Source organism: Trachypithecus francoisi, unplaced genomic scaffold, assembly GCF_009764315.1.
Source record: "Trachypithecus francoisi isolate TF-2019V2 unplaced genomic scaffold, Tfra_2.0 Lachesis_group6, whole genome shotgun sequence".
NCBI lineage: Eukaryota > Metazoa > Chordata > Mammalia > Primates > Cercopithecidae > Trachypithecus > Trachypithecus francoisi.
Genome location: NW_022681471.1, coordinates 32,206,825 through 32,223,272, shown reverse-complemented (window position 1 = coordinate 32,223,272; position 16,448 = coordinate 32,206,825). Strand labels below are relative to the sequence as shown.

Sequence of the window (16,448 nt, the reverse complement as noted above, 5' to 3'; positions counted from 1 at the left end):
GGCGTTGAGTGCTATTTTAAAAGAAAAGTATTAAAACATTAGTAAATACTTACCATAGATAAATCTAAATATGATCATAATTTTATCCAACATTTTCTCAAGTTCTTCATCTGTAGCTTCTTTGTTGCCTGCACGAAGTTTTGAATCTACATACTTAGCTAAAATGGGGAAAAAGTTTGTTGTTTAATAACCAGGGGAATACATGAGGTACTGGGCACTATATATACCCAAAGAGGAGTATGATACACTGAGTTTTTCAATACTTCAGACATTTATATGCATTTTTTAAAGTCTCCAAGTCAGGGAGATCAAGTGTTCAATGCCATAGAGCTAATAATATCAGGGCCTGAACATAAACCCAAGTGTTCTGACTCCAGATCAAATGCACTTTCCACTATACTGACGTTTATGAAAATAGGATCGGGATATCCTGTGGGGGAGGTCTCATGTAGCCCTGTGAGGGCATAATCAAAGCCACGGAAAGACATGGGGAATCTTCTGGAGTGTCCATTTTATAGGAATAGTGAGCAATCTTAAACATTACTTTTCTATTAAAATAAACCAGATACATCACAGAGTAGAAGGTAAAATTTGCTACATGTTTAAGGATAAATAGCAGATAGGTTGCAACAAAACTTCATCCTTTTGGCAGAGGACCCTAGACCTTCTCAGGTTACCTCCTCCTCTGACACTAAGGGTACTTGGGTGGAAAAACCTGAGAAGCACTGTAGTATATATCACATCCTTATGCTAAATGGGCCCAGATTATTAGGTTTATTTTTGCCCTGGACTTTTTCCTTTTTCACTGACAACTGTAATTTCATGCTGCCCTTTCTTATAGTTTGAAATAACACCCTGCCTCATTTCTAAATCACTTTAGGCTTGGAAAACAGATAAACTTATTATCAATAAAGGTAAATAGGGTCCAACATACTGTCTTTCAAAGAAAGCACATTATGTTTTGACATGTGGGCTTTCAGTATTTACATCCGGGTTTTTAGAAACACTTTTCAAACTTGATATACCAGCTAAGCAACCTCAAAGAAAGGAGGAATTAGTAATACTACAACCTGACAAAAATTTCAGATTGACATTTTATGACTCAAAGAACATCATTAAACAACTGGAAAAAGGACTGGAAAACATACCTATAAGTTCAGCGGTTTATTTGGTCTTTTGTTAATGAACGTTTCAAATGCTTCTTTCATGGCATTGATAAATTTCTCATTCTTCAGAAAGCAGATATCAATTATATGGTCAACCTTATCTTTAAAATCCAGCAATTCTTGAACCATGGTTTTATCTTTTTCAGGATTAATTACAATAGTGCTGCCAAATGCCTAAAATGAAAAATTACCACTTTTTACTGGAATTGAATTGTCTACAATGAAAACAATCCCCAAATCATATTTAAGTGGCATATATATTTAAAGATCTTTAAAAAGTAAAATAAAGCTATTTTTAAGATGGAATCTTGCTATGCTGCCCAGGCTGGTCTCAAACTCCTGGGCTCAAAGGATCCTCCTGCCTCAGCCTCCCAAGTAGCTGGGGTTATAGGCACGTACCACTGCACCTGGCAAAATAAAGCTGATGGTGAAATGAGGACAAAAAAATAAAGTGCTAAAATATCCACACTGTTAACCACTCATCTATAATCACAAAAATAGTAAGCAATGATCACTGGGCATATGATATCATAACAGGGTATATTAGAAGCCTCTGGGATCTTTTCCTTATTTTTAAAGATGTCAACTTTCAATCTCCTTAAAATGGCAATCTGGCTTTAGTGTAAGATTGAAGAAAGGAAAGAAATTTGGGGTTCAAAGTCTTCTTTTTCTACATTCACTGCTTTAAGTGGTAGAGACAGAAATCATGTCAGACATAAATCAAGTTTTACAGCTGATACGCCACACAGCTACCATTCTCAGGCTGACCTTCTCAAAATTCCCATTACTTTTTAAAACAAATTTAAAATTCCCTTCAAAGAATTGGATCAAGACCAGGTGTGGTGGCTCACACCTGTAATTCCAGCACTTTGGGAGGCCGAGGCGGGTGGACCATTTGAGTTCAGGAGTTCAAGACCAGCTTGACCAACATGGTGAAACCCCATCTCTACTAAAAGTACAAAATTAGCTGGGCATGGTGGTGCATGCCTGTAATCCTAGCTACTTGGGAGACTGAGGCAGGAGAATCGCTTGAACCTGGAAGGCAGAGGTTGCAGTGAGCCGAGATCACGCCACTGCACTCCAGCCTGGGTGACAAGAGCAAAACTCTGTCTCAAAAAAAAAAAAAAAAAAAAAAAAAATGGATCAAACAAGAAATGCTTGCCAATATGCACTCTTGATGTGTAGATAAGCTGTAAGAGAGAAAAATCACAGGTAAATTGTTAATACCTTGATATATTCGATCCACTGCTGCAAAAGAACCTGAACTCCACCTCGAACTCTACTGAAGAGCTGATACAGAAGAGACAAATCTTGAATTCGGTTTTCATCGAGGAGGTTATTTAAACCTGTATTTTAAAACATTTTGGCATTAAAATATAGTGAACAAAAAAGTGAACAAGATTATCAGACATTTTAATAAAATTTGAGTTATAATCATTATTGTGATACTGGTTTGAACTATGACTAGTCTGCATGTGAGTTCTAATATTTCCTTTGAATTAAATCCAATCATCTTTCTGGGTAAAAACTAAATATAGAGACTTTAGTCACTATAAAAATAAAAACAGGCCAGGCACGGTGGCTCATACCTGTAATCCCAGCACTTTGGGAGGCCAAGGCAGGAGGATTGATTGAGCCCAGGAGGTCAAGACCAGCCTGGGCACAATAGTAAGACCTCCCCCCCTATTTTAATATAAAAAGTTAAAAAAATTAAAAAGAAAAAGAAAAATGGTTAACTTCATGATAGTTTGTGCCATTCAGCATGATAGAGGCAAAAACAAACTTATAAAAACTGGTTTACATAAATATACATTATAAATACCTCATATACGTAGTAGCCATATTATATACATAGTTATAGTTCAGAATACTGGATATGGCCTGTGATATATCAAAAGCATTGCATAAATTAAGTCTAATTTAAATGAGGCTCTAATAAATATTTGATTTTCAGGATAAAATAACAGTATAACTGCCTTAAATTTCTAAATATATAAATTTTTGTACCAAAGAAAATATTGTTGAAGAGAAAGGTAAAGTTTTTACCTATTTGTGGCATTCTCAAAGTAAAATGCAGGGTATACTTCAAATTCACTTTGGATTAGAAGTGCTTGGTTTGACATGCCATTAATAACAACAAAAAACCCTCACCACTTTAGTGTAAAAAGGAATACCTTTCCTTACTGAAAGCTAACATATCAAGTCAAGAATTTCCCACTTTTTTTCTTTTCTTTTATTTAAAGAGATGAGAGTCTCACTATGTTGCCCAGGCTGACCTCAAATTCCTGGGCTGAAGCAATCCTCCTGCCTCAGCCTCCCAAGTAGTTGATACTACAGGCACATATCAACCACTGTTTTTTTATTGGTATTTGTGGATCCCTCTCTTCTAGTTCCTGTATTTTCAGATAAGAAAACTGGCACCTCCAGGAAGTTTACTGTGATTAATAAGGATTGTGTCCATCCTCAGAAATGCAGCCACATGCTGTCAAATTTTTAAAAGGGCAACATCTTTAAAAATTCCCTACTAGTTTGCCACTACCATTTAAAAAGCAATCTCTTATTTACAAATTGCCAATTACCTTTCTGAAGAATTGCTGTTAAGTGTTCACCTAGAAGTTGTTTTTCTACAGTAGCAATTAATGACTTCCTACGAGGAAAAAAAAAGTTAGCATTATTGATGTTTGACTTCCAGAAAATGTAAAGCCTCTCCTGAAGGGGGGGGAATCAAATAGCTCATTTTATGTTAATTTCAAGATTCCTATCCTATGTATAAATTTATTGGTGCTCAGAGTTACTATACTTTACAACTAAAAGAAAAAAACATAAAGGAATTGACATGCAAAATTATTAAAAACCACTGTGTATTTTAGAATTTGGTTTACATCATGAAATAAATATCTCCAAGACCTTGTTGTAGTTGGCTTTTTCCAAGTTTTGCTACTTTTATTAGGAAGGTAAAGAAGTACTACATACAGAAACCCCCCGACTGACAATATTCACACTTAGGAAAGCACAGAAATAGGGGGATCCACTGAATTTTAATTGGCCTGAAGAGTTTAAAGATCACATCAGCCTCTAATATTATTTCTAAATTACATTCTAAACACACACACATACACACACACATACCCACCCACCCCTACTAATCGAATCCTTGGATGAAAACTAATTAATTAGGGAAAAGAATAACTTCAAGTTTATATTATGAAAACAACTGTTAACACTTCAAATCACACCTGAAAACAGTTACTAACATGTTTAGGATGGTTAAAGTGCTGCAAGTGATTTAACGACAGTTTAAGACTATTAAATTCAGCATGTAATACTTACTGGGTGGTCTGATCTAAGTAAGTAATAAGTCTGTCTGCTTCTTCTTCAAGACGTTTGTTAACATGATGTAGATATTCAGGAACCTACAAAGACAGTTTTTTATATTATTGTTTTCCTCCCCATAAATCACTCAGAAAATGTCAAGTCCAAAGATCCTGGAAGCGGCCCTGTCAAATGTGACAGGGTAGAATCATATGTAAAAATTATAGGTAGAGTTTATGATCCAGAATTCTGGCCTTTAAGAAGAGAGAAAAGAAAGGAGCACCTAAGTGAGAGAAGAGCATCACAATGTTGGGAAGATAAATGCAAAGGGAAGCTTATATTCTACAAAGTAAGGTCTATTGTGAGAGACAGTGAGAATGTATTAGTCATGATTTTTAAATACCTCTCTTTCTTGCATTAATTTTTGGCCTTCAGCTGCATAGAGCCGGTTAGTTTCTTCCAAAAATCGTTGTTCAAAAGAATCTTGATAAATCTGGGAGGGGCAATAAAATGAAGGAGTTCATTTATTTAGTAAATATTTACTAAATGTTCTCTATGTCTATGTAAACAGCATTATGAATTTGTTTTTTAAACATCAAGCTAGGATCCTTTTGTAGTTTAGAAGCATGATGATTGGGTTTTTATGCTCATCTATGAAATGTGCTTCCTTCAGACATTGTTATGATATCAGCACATCACCTGTCTGACATGGGGAAAAAAAACTAGGAAAAACAATCAGCTCTGTGTAGTATGTGTAGTAGTTAACTTACTTGCAAATCAGACAGCATGCTTAGAAGGCTTCGAAGTAAACTTCTATCAATTGCTTCACCATTCCTTTCCCTCTCAATCAAGAGAAGAATGCCATCAATTGTCTTATTCTGGACTTTCTGATCACTTATAATATGAGCCCTAAATAACTCCAGTCCCATGTCCCTAAAATAAAAAACACATATAACCTAAATTAATTGACAATACCACTTCTGAAGAGGTTTGCTTTACTTCTTACCACATGTTCCCATGCTAATTAGGGCTCCAGGGCTTTGAAGCAGCAATTGTCAAATAATAAAATCCACACATTTAATTTTGAATAACATTATTAGATTAAAGCATACAGGAAACTCATTTTGTCTTTACTGAAAATTGAAGCTAAATTCCTATTTTCCTCCATAACTAAGTTTTGTTGTATTATTTCTTTTTGTGGATTTCTTCCTTGCTCAAATCAAGAGACAAAATTAGTTCAAAGACATAAAACAGTTTTCACTGTACTGGTATTGAAAGCTTATTTGGTTATTTATTAACTGGTTTCAATACTCAAGAATCAGTGAATTCTGATCATTGCTGTAGGCAGATGATAGGTACATGATAGGGGGAAGAGTTCATGATACTATTCTATTTTCGTGTACACATACTTTTCCATAATGTTAAATGAGTGAACTCTTGATGATCAGCAGCAAAATGAATCACAATCATAGACATTCCAGAGCAAACTTTAGTCCTCTTGGCTAACAAAAAACTTCTTGATAAATTAATATATGCCCAGGGAACGTTAGCTATCTTCAATATTAGCATAGGCAACATATTATTAGGAAGATAAAACCATTACAAAGGAAAGTCTAGAAGCCAAATGTGAATTTTTAGAATATTCACAGTATAGCTTATACTCTTTCATTAGTATAATTAAGATCTGAGTATGATTTGGAACAATCTTTTCATGTTTTTCTGGCATCCTTACCAAATGGAGGGTAGCATTGAATTCTGAAGAACGTAAGTTCTATCCAGAAACAAAAAAATGCTCCTGATCATGATCTGCCAATGGAAAAAAAAAAAAAAAAAAAGAAATTAAACAAGTTTTGTATGTTGTGAAGCTGAAATATTTGCTTTCAATAAGAATAAAACTGAAGGGTTCGTCTGTATATATATTAGATTACTGGGATCAAACATGCAGATAAACACATCTATCTAAGAATATGCCCATATCATTTTTATTATTCAACAGTCTTAATCCTTGTTGTGTTTTCTAGAAAAGACACTTAAAATGGCCCTCTGACTTCTTTACTACTTGAGAAATAACTGAAAATAATAACAGGGAATCAAGGGGACACTCATATAATTCTTCCTGAGACACAGTGCTAGGGAATGAAGCTGCCTTACGTTGCATATGTGAGGGTTTATTTTGGCAGGGGGTGGGGTTGGGGTGGGGGTGATGGATTTTAAGATTTTAATCTGTAGAATATAAGGTATAAACCAGATTAAGAAAAATGGAAAAGGTTGTCATCTGAATAAACTAAAACATAGGACCATCAGGCACCTTCACAGGTAATCAAATAGTGGACAGGATAACCATCAAGAGAGAAAAAAAATAAGAGTGACAGACAAAATGTAGCTTTTTAATGAATGAGATAAATACATTTTTGGTAAGTGTGATAAAAATAAAAATGAACCTAAGGTACAAGTCATTCTGAAATGCAGGTTTACCTGTAACTTGTGGCTTTAAAATAGAAAACTCAACCAAAACTAGTTTCCAATTCAGAAAAGGAACAGATATTGAAGCAATCTCCCTATTGCTAAGTTTTAAAAACTAACATTCCTGTATTTGAAGAAATGTTTTTAACTATTAATACAATGTTTAGCCGTAATACAATACTTTTTCCAGCTTACCATTTGTCTGCAATGGTTTTGCCAGCATCTATCAATCTTCTTTAAAAAAAGAACACTATCCAATGAATCCCTGAAACATATGTTAAGGATATTTTAAGGCATTTGGTACAAGTCATATGTGCCATGTGACAGACAGCACATTAGTCTTAAATATGAATACTTTGTATACTAAATGAAACTAAATGGCACTTGATTATGCACCAAAGTGCTATTTCCTAATTTGTAAAAAACAAACAAACAAACAAACAAACAAAAACATAGTTTATACTAAAAAACACCTTTAAAAACAAGTCTTAGAACTGAACATCATGTTTTCAGTTTACGATTTCCCTTAGGAGATTATTTTTCCTCAAGTGGAAATCTGTTAGGGCAAAAAGGGTAAAGACATAAGGACATCTTATTTACATGAATACCACATGTAGTTCTGGACACGAATTAAGGCTGAAAAGTCAAAATGTGTTTTTTTCTCGAGAAACACAAGGCACAAAAAAATGACAAACCTACAAAATACAGGCATTCTACTTCAAGCTGGGTTAAACAGTGAGGGGTAGGGGACAGAGAGGAAGACAAAACTATTTACGATTTTTTGTTTTAAAAAGGATATTCTCTGAATTGATGAATCTGTGCTTTGATGTGATCTTCACAGATCTGTCTTAGCTGTTTGTACAAGTTTGCAGAAATCTTGTAAGAACAGAGATTTTCTACAGCCTGCAAGGTTAAACACATACTTTCTTAAGGAGAGGATGAAGGATTTCTCAACTACTTACATCAGATTCTTATTAATTTGATATTTCTACCACATCAGCTTATTAAAAAGGGTTATTCATCCACTTAAGACACAAGGTAAAACAACAAAATATATCAATGTGGGTGGCAAACTTTCTCATAACCAATGCATTGTATCAAAAAAGAACAAATTACAGGTGGAGCATCTTTAATCTAAAAATCTGAAACCCAAAACGCTCAAAAATCTGAAGCTTTTTGAGTGTCAACATGCCGCTCAAAGAAAATCCTACTTGGGCTGGGTGCAGTGGTTCATGCCTGTAATCCCAACATTTGGGGGACCAAGGTGAGAGGACTGCTTGATGCCAGGACTTCAAGAACAGCCTAGGCAACTATGATGGTTAATACTGAGTGTTAACTTGATTGGATTGAAGGATACAAAGTATTGATCCCGGGTGTGTCTGTGAGGGTGTTGCCAAAAGAGATTAACATTTGAGTCAGTGGGCTAGGGAAGGCAGATCCACCCTTAACCTGGTGGGCACAATCTAATCAGTTTCTAGTGAATATAAAGGCCAAAAAACGTGAAAAGGAGAGAAGGGCCTAGCCTTCCAGCCTACATCTTTCTCCCGTGCTGGACGCTTCCTGCCCTCAAACATTGGACTCCAAGTTCTTCAGTTCTGGGAATCAAACTGGCTCTCCTTACTCCTCAGCTTGCAGACAGCCTATTGTGGGACCCTGTGATCGTGTAAGTTAACACTTAATAAACTCCCCTTTATATATCTCCTACTAGTTCTGTAGTTCTGTCCCTCTAAGAAAACCCTGACTAATACAGAAACAAAGCAAGACCCCATCTCTACAAAAAATTTAAAAATTAGCTGGGCCCAGTGGTGTGCACCTGTAGTCCCGGCTATTCAGGAGGCTGAGGCAGGAGGATCACTTGAGCCCAGGAGTTCAAGGTTGCAGTGAACCATGATTATGCTGCTGCACTCCAGCCTGGGGACAAAGTGAGACCTTGTCTCAAAAATAAAAAAGCTGTCTTATTGTTTAAAATATTAATCATTTTCACAAGCAGAGCTTCATTTTGGGTTTAAAAAAGAATTTCACCTATTGTTTATGTATCAGATGGGTCAGGCAGTCCTACTACAACTGAACTAAAATTTACTTAAACGTTCTTGGGTTCTCCTGAACAGAACAAAGCAGAAAGTATTGCTAGCAGTATGATAATGAGTATGATATAATACCAAGGAATTTTCTCCAACATTTCAGCTTAATAATAGTTAAACATAGATTTTAAAATTTGTGGCCAGGCACAGTGGCTCACGCCTATAACCCCAGCAGTTTGGGGGGCTGAGGCGGGCGGATCACTTGAGGTCAGGAGTTCAAAATCAGCTTGGCCAACATAGCGAAACCCCATCTCCGCTAAAAATACAAAAATTAGCCGGGCATGGTGGCGCACCCCTGTAATCCCAGCTACTCAGGAGGCTGAGGCAGGAGAACCGCTTGAACCCAGGAGGTGGGGGTGCAGCGAGCCGAGATCGCACCACTGCACTCCAGCCTGGGCGACAGAGAGAGACTCCATCTCAAAAAGGAATAAAAAATAAAATAAATAAAATTTGTACAACGGAATTAACACCAATTACAAAAGAAATGACTGCATTTTTACTTCACTGTAGTAACTGGTCTTCTTTTATACTCAGATTCCAGAAGGATGACCTTCAGATTTCAGTAAGTTTCTTGTTAATGTGTATATAAAAGACTTTCAAATGTAAAACAACAGGCATGGTAAAACTCTTTGGGAAAACTCTGATATAATCTATAATTCCGAGTGGTAATGACTTAAATATAACACCAAGATTCCTTTCTCACCGCAACAGAAGAAAAAAATTCCATTAAAATGGACTCTAGGGGGGCATCCAAGTTCTGTGGGTTGGAGTGGAATTTTAAAAATACGTAGTTAGAAGTCACATTCCCAATATGCAGGTCCAGTAAATAAATTAGCAAATGAAAAGAAAGCTTGGCAGAGCGTAGTGGCTCATGCCTGTAATCCCAGCACTTTGGGAGGCTGAGGCAGGCAGATCACGAGGTCAGGAGTTCGAGACCAGTCTGACCAACATAGTGATACCCCGTCTCTACTAAAAATACAAAAATTAGCCGGGTGTGGTGGTGTGCACCAGCTACTCGGGAGGCTGAGGCAGGAGAATCACATGAACCCGGGAGATGGAGGTTGCAGTGAGCCGAGATCATGCCATTGAATTCCAGCCCAGGTGACAGTGCGAGACTGTCTCAAAAAGAGAAGAGAAGAGAAGAGAAGAGAAGAGAACTTAAAGGAAACCTCTTATACCACAAGAGACAAGTCACCACACCTCATCAGGAAACAGCAGGTCAATGAGATTGAGCAGCTATGGAGGAATAAGAAAGCTGAGACCCTGCTGGCCTGCCCACTCTTCATGTGACCTGAGGCTAGGCCACAGATGCTTAAGGGAATTTACGTTTATTTCATGTGCCTCTCTGTTCACACAGGTCCTCTGTGGACTGTCCCCTTTCCACCTATAGTATTCCTCTCATTGCATCTCACCGTTCCTTTTGAATGAATAACTGTTTTCTCAGCATTTCTTATCTCTCTGCTTAGATTCTGTCATAGGACTTAGTGCGTACTTCATCTTTCCACATCGCCCACTTCCAGTACTTCTCTAAGTCCTATTTATCCCATTTTCTTCTGCTACGTTCCCTTCTCACATAAAACAGTTCTCGGCACATCTACTTATCTTCTCACACAAGATACCACATTCCCTTACTACTCAATTAGGTCCCACTTCTTCCAATAAGTTCTTCTTAATTGACTCAGCTACCAGTGACTCACATGGCACTCGCACCCATCATACCACACTCACTTAGTCATTGAGTCAACACTATACATCTCCCAACCACTGGATACTTCTTACACAAAACTACTTATCTTTTTATGTGTATATCTTGTCTCTCTGACTCCTTAATGACAGAAAGACATTGTGTGGTCATCTATCTATAAGTTTCTCTAATACTTTTTGAGCTTTGAACCAAGTGAATACATCAAGTATTCAAAAAAACTCTAGCAATGTGTCCTGCACATAGAAAGGGCTTCTAGTATGAGAAAAATTGCCAGAAAACATGTAATTACAATTGAGTGTGCTAGATGCTATGATGAGGATAAGCAGAGAGATGAGACCCGTAACCCAGCATTTAAGGGAAGAGGTAAAGGGACAGAGTCCCAAAGACCCACAGGGAAACAGATAAAAAGTTAGTGGAAATAGTGAGAAATCGAGAATTAAGCTGGGCTTTACAGCACACAGTCTCACCTGTTTAGCTGGAGGGTGGTTTAAGAATTTTAAGGCAAGAAAGGCAGGAGCATCTAAGGTGAGTTTTGAGGTCAAGTTCAAAGGCAACATTCTGTTTTTCTTTTTTTTTTTTTTTTTTTTTGAGGCAGAGTCTCGCTCTGTCGCCCAGACTGGAGTGCAGTGGCGCAATCTCGGCTCACTGCAAGCTCCGCCTCCCGGGTTCACGCCATTCTCCTGCCTCAGCCTCCCGAGTAGCTGGGACTACAGGCGCCCGCCACCTCGCCCGGCTAGTTTTTTGTATTTTTAGTAGAGACGGGGTTTCACCATGTTAGCCAGGATGGTCTCGATCTCCTGACCTCGTGATCCGCCCGTCTCGGCCTCCCAAAGTGCTGGGATTACAGGCTTGAGCCACCGCGCCCGGCCGACATTCTGTTTTTCTAATTTAGCCTTGACTGCTTAACCTATAGACCAGATCTAGTATTTTCCTTCCTCAACAACCTTCCATCAAGCATTTCCTATACTGTGATGGAGCAATCCCATAATAGGTATAAACAAACAAACAAAAAAACAGAACTATGTGGTACATGGTCTGCTACCATTTATGTAAAAAAGGGACAAAATAAAAACATACACAGCCTTTTTACGTATATAAAACATCTCTGGAAAGATACCCAAAAAACTAATAATATCTGTCACAAAGAGAACCTAACTAACTGGGGGACTGGAGGATGGGGTGAAAGTGAGACTTTTCACTACATGCTCTGCAATACTTTTGGGGCTTCGAACCAGAGAAATATATTAGGTATTCAAAAAACTTAAATACTTGCCTTCCCCAATAAAAGCCTTTCTAACTTCCCCACCACCACACTTTTTAGCATGGTGTTCAAGGCCAATCTTACCATTTTCATCTCATGTCTGATTATAACTTTTTCTTAGATGGAGTGTTGCTCTGTTGCCCAGGTTAAAGTGCAATCTTGGGTCACTGCAACCTCTGCCTCCCGGGTTCAAGTGGTTCTCCTACTTCAGCCTCCCAAGTAGCTGGGATTACAGGCATGCGCTGCCACACTCAGCTAGGTTTTTTTGTATTTTTAGTAGAGCTGGGGTTTCACCATGTTGGCCAGGCTAGTCTCGAACTCCTGACTTCAAGTGAACTGCCCACCTCAGCCTCCCAAAGTGCTGGATTACATGCATGAGCCACCTTGGCCACCCCTGATTATAACCTTTCACACCCTTTGATCCAAGTACTCCACTTGTCTCACTTTTGGGCAAGATTTGGAGTGGTGTCTCTAAAACGGTGGCTTCCAAAATGTTTTGACGCAAAGCCACAGTAGGAAATCTAATGTCACAATCTATCATACATAAATTTATGTAACTGAAATATTCACAAACCTACACATCATTACTCTATGTGACGTATTCTGATATTTGCTATTTCATTTCTTTTTAAAAAATGCTGGTCACAAACTATTAATTTCATGAACCCATTAGAACATAAGTACCTTAGGGTAGGCACTTATGCTCTCTTGCTAGTACTAAGTGCTTTCCATAACCCCAAGGTATCAGTCCAGTTTTGGACACAGTAAGCAGTCATGGATTGAACAAGGAATGACTGTTTACTACGTACTCTTCATCCTATTACATGCTGGGATGGAAACAGGAATAAGAAGGTGTTTGAGATAAGCTCTATTTTACTCTAGATCTTTCAAATGTACTTTTAGAAATATTATTTTAAATATTATGTATTTATTATTTATGTATTTTTACATATTATGCATTATGTATTTATTTAAATATTATGTATTTATGTATTTTTACATATTATGCATTACGTATTTATTATTTACACTAATAAAACACTTTGGGAAACTCTAGAAGTAACAACTGTTTGTAATAAACAGATTCTAGATAACTTTACAAGTTTTTTTTTTTGAAACCTGACTTGCTCTGTCACCCGGGCTGCATTGCAATGGTGAGATCTCGGCTCACTGCACCCTCTGCCTCCTGGGTTCAAGTGATTCTTGTGCCTTAACCTCCCCAGTAGCTCGGATTGCAGGCACGTGCCACCACACCCGGCTGAATTTTGTATTTTTGGTAGAGACTGGGTTTCACCATGTTGGCCAGGCTGGTCTTGAACTCCTGACCTCAGGTGATCCGCCCACCTTGGCCTCCCAAAGTGTTGGGATTTCAGGCGCGAGCCACTGCACCCAGCCTTACAAGTCTTTTTAATAAAACTATCTTTTTACTTAAGCTCCCACTAATTACCAGTAAATATGCCGCCTTAAATCCTTTGAAGGTACTTAGGTATAAAATACAGACATTCTAGCAAGCTTCTAACCCTTATTCTTCCAAATCCCAGCCACTCCCCTCCAAAATCCACAGGATACATAAAAAAATGTGTCTTTCTTCACAAGGATGAGCTAAAAAAAAAAGTGTCCAAAAAAAAACACACTCCAAAAATATATATAAACGTGTAGCAAATGACATATGCAAATATTTACTGAACAACAGACAATAAAAAAGATACTGAATTTCCGCCAGGGTGTTGAACTCTGGTCACTGGTCTAAGGAGTGCAGTCTTATTTTTCAAGCTATGTTTACAGATAGTAATTAAAGTACATAACAAAAATTCAACAACTGATATAGCAATAAGATCTACATTATCTCTCTTTTTATGTCAAATAAAAATGGCTAAGATACTCTAAATATTCAAAAACTAAGAATCTGTTTAAAGGAAACCAACTACAATGAAACCTAAACTCCTTTTCTTTTTACTTCCAGTAAACAGGGCTTAAATAAGACTGAAAATTATCAAGGACAAAGAATTTATAAGTGCACATTTAAAAATTTTTTAGTATTTAATAATCTACTGTATATTTCAAAATAACTTAAAGAGTAGAATTTTAGTTGTACATTTTAAAAAACAGCAACAATAGTACTGATTAACGATTCAGTAAAAAGAGAAATACATAATACATAACAGACTAAGCTTTAAGACACCAACAGGGTGACAAAAGTTACATAGAATCCAACCGCTAGTCATCAACAATGCTAAGAATCTAACTGCTTTCTTATAATCACTGACTGCTTAAGCAACCAGATTTTACAATGGATAATAACCTATACTATTTGATTCTAGTCCTGTGGTCATTTACTCTATAAGTGAATCATTAATAAAGGTTCATCATTTAAGGTTTATTTCACAAACAGATAACTACAGTTCCCATTAATAATAAATAAAATTATTTTCATCAGAATTGAAGTATGAACTAGGCTTGACTTTAAAAATAGCCAGAGATTTATAGGAAAGATAAATGTTACACGCTCCTGTACAAACTTCCAGCATCTCCAAAAAAGGTAGCTGATCTTAAACACTGTACTAGGCCAGGCATAGTGGCTCATGTCTGTAAGCCCGGCACTTCAGGAGGCCAAGGCAGGATGACTGCTTGAGGCCAGGAGTTCGAGAACAGCCTAGGCAACATAGCAAGACCCCCATATCTCTATTTAAAACAAAACAAAACAAAACACTGCGACTACTCACACAAAAATTGAGAACATGAGCTCATAATAGGATTATGAAAATAATCCTATTTAAAATATTACTTATTAATAGTAAAAAACTCATACCAAAACCAAAATTCCAACTGTACGATACCCCATGTGAAAACAGGACACATTCTTTGTAAGTGTAGAGGGACACTGTTCCTAGAGAGTTCCTGTCTTTTTCTATTATGTTTTTCAATTTCGCTAATGGTGTCTACTGAAGCACATTTGGAATGTAATCTATTTATCAGCCAGCTGCTCTGGCCCAGTGTAGATTTAGAATTTAAAATCATGTGGCTTCAGAGCTCTAAAATAAAATGTAATTTTAAAATAAAGATTTCTTTTCTAAAGACTCAAATATTTACTAGCATTGATGACACATACCAATGTATAGCAGGGACTGTGATAATTACTTTTTTGCGATATTTCATTTATGTCTAAAAAATCTTGCCATATAAGTAGCCATTAGTCTCACCATCTTATAAATGAGGAAACCAAGACTTAAAGAGAAGTAACTCGCCCAAAGTTATATGACAAGTGACAGATTTGTAACCTAAGGCAGGCTGAACAGCTCAAAAGTCAGTGCATTTAATCAGTCTTACTTGTAGTCAATCAAAAACAAGCCCGCAAACAAACAGAACAGTCAAATGAAAACATATAATCACTGCCTCACACCCACAGGATCTCAAGGTTGTCAAGGAAAGATAATTTTAAAACTCAGGTCCAATTCTAATTTAAAATTACTTTAAAAAGACAATGTTTGCTTACTGCAAGTGTACTTAGAACAGCATGTTCTTTTATAGAAATTAAAAACTTAGTAGGCAGTACATGCAACCCACACTAGGGACTTCCATACTTAAAGATTTAAAGCAAAATGTTTTTTCATGCAGAAGTAAGTTCTAAGTAGATATATGCCAGTAAGTGTTTACTTCAGAGAAAGAGAGTAGGACAGGGGTTTGGAGAACTTTTGTATAACTACATATTTCCACATTATTTCGATTTTAGAAGAGAAGAGTACTTTTTCTTATTTTTTTCTTTCCCACTCAGGTAGACTGACAGAGTACTTCTAATTACGTTTCAATGAGTCAAAATCAAACAAGCACCTGAAGTCTGGATTATATGAAATAGCTTTACCTCCTTTATCCTCCTTTTTGAACTTGAACATCTCAAAATAATCTTTCTGAGAACAATCCAAAGGAACATTTATAAAATTAAGGTCAAAAACAGTAAGAGCTAAAAACCAATGCTTTTGAATTCATTATAGCAAAAGCAGTAAGGTATTATGAAAAATGCAAACAGTGAAGTTATAAGACTTGTGACTAGGCTAAAAGAAATGCAACTGAACAACAGCAGGTAAAACAAAGTACAAGAAAACAAAAGATGCAAGCTCTATGCTCTTGAAACAAAAAGATTTAACAGAATCAATATATCAGGAAAAATATTTTCAAAGCAAAAGCTCTGGAAAAATATTCAAGGTAAAGTAAATAGGGTTCATTAACAACTACAATAAACATTTGTTATAAATATGGAATATATAAAATAACACATTATTGAAATTAAATATGCTGTATACCAGCATATCCAAATAAACACCATATACTATCCAAATAAACACCACTTATGCATGCACAGATAAAAATACTACTTCAATGATAAAGAGTTTTTCCCTAAAGTAAAACAATTTAATTGCTTCAAACACTGCACTACAGTGGTATTCAAAGTACCAGGGTATATT

General features: G+C 36.6%; 1 protein-coding gene and 1 non-coding gene across 2 annotated transcripts in view; one reads left to right on the top strand and one right to left on the bottom strand.

Moving 5' to 3' along the window:
* The window catches only part of CUL4B (cullin 4B), a 52,540-nt gene that overhangs the window by 15,210 nt on the left and 20,882 nt on the right, over positions 1 to 16,448 (bottom strand). The window contains 10 exon segments of the mRNA XM_033200857.1: positions 54 to 158; positions 1,145 to 1,340; positions 2,394 to 2,512; positions 3,746 to 3,813; positions 4,497 to 4,579; positions 4,882 to 4,971; positions 5,249 to 5,411; positions 6,211 to 6,284; positions 7,137 to 7,206; positions 7,741 to 7,844. Of these exon segments, the coding sequence (XP_033056748.1) occupies positions 54 to 158; positions 1,145 to 1,340; positions 2,394 to 2,512; positions 3,746 to 3,813; positions 4,497 to 4,579; positions 4,882 to 4,971; positions 5,249 to 5,411; positions 6,211 to 6,284; positions 7,137 to 7,206; positions 7,741 to 7,844 (1,072 nt within the window).
* Positions 5,084 to 5,187, top strand: LOC117078681. Its single transcript, XR_004435112.1, has one exon. It is a non-coding gene; the product is annotated as a small nucleolar RNA U13 (small nucleolar RNA).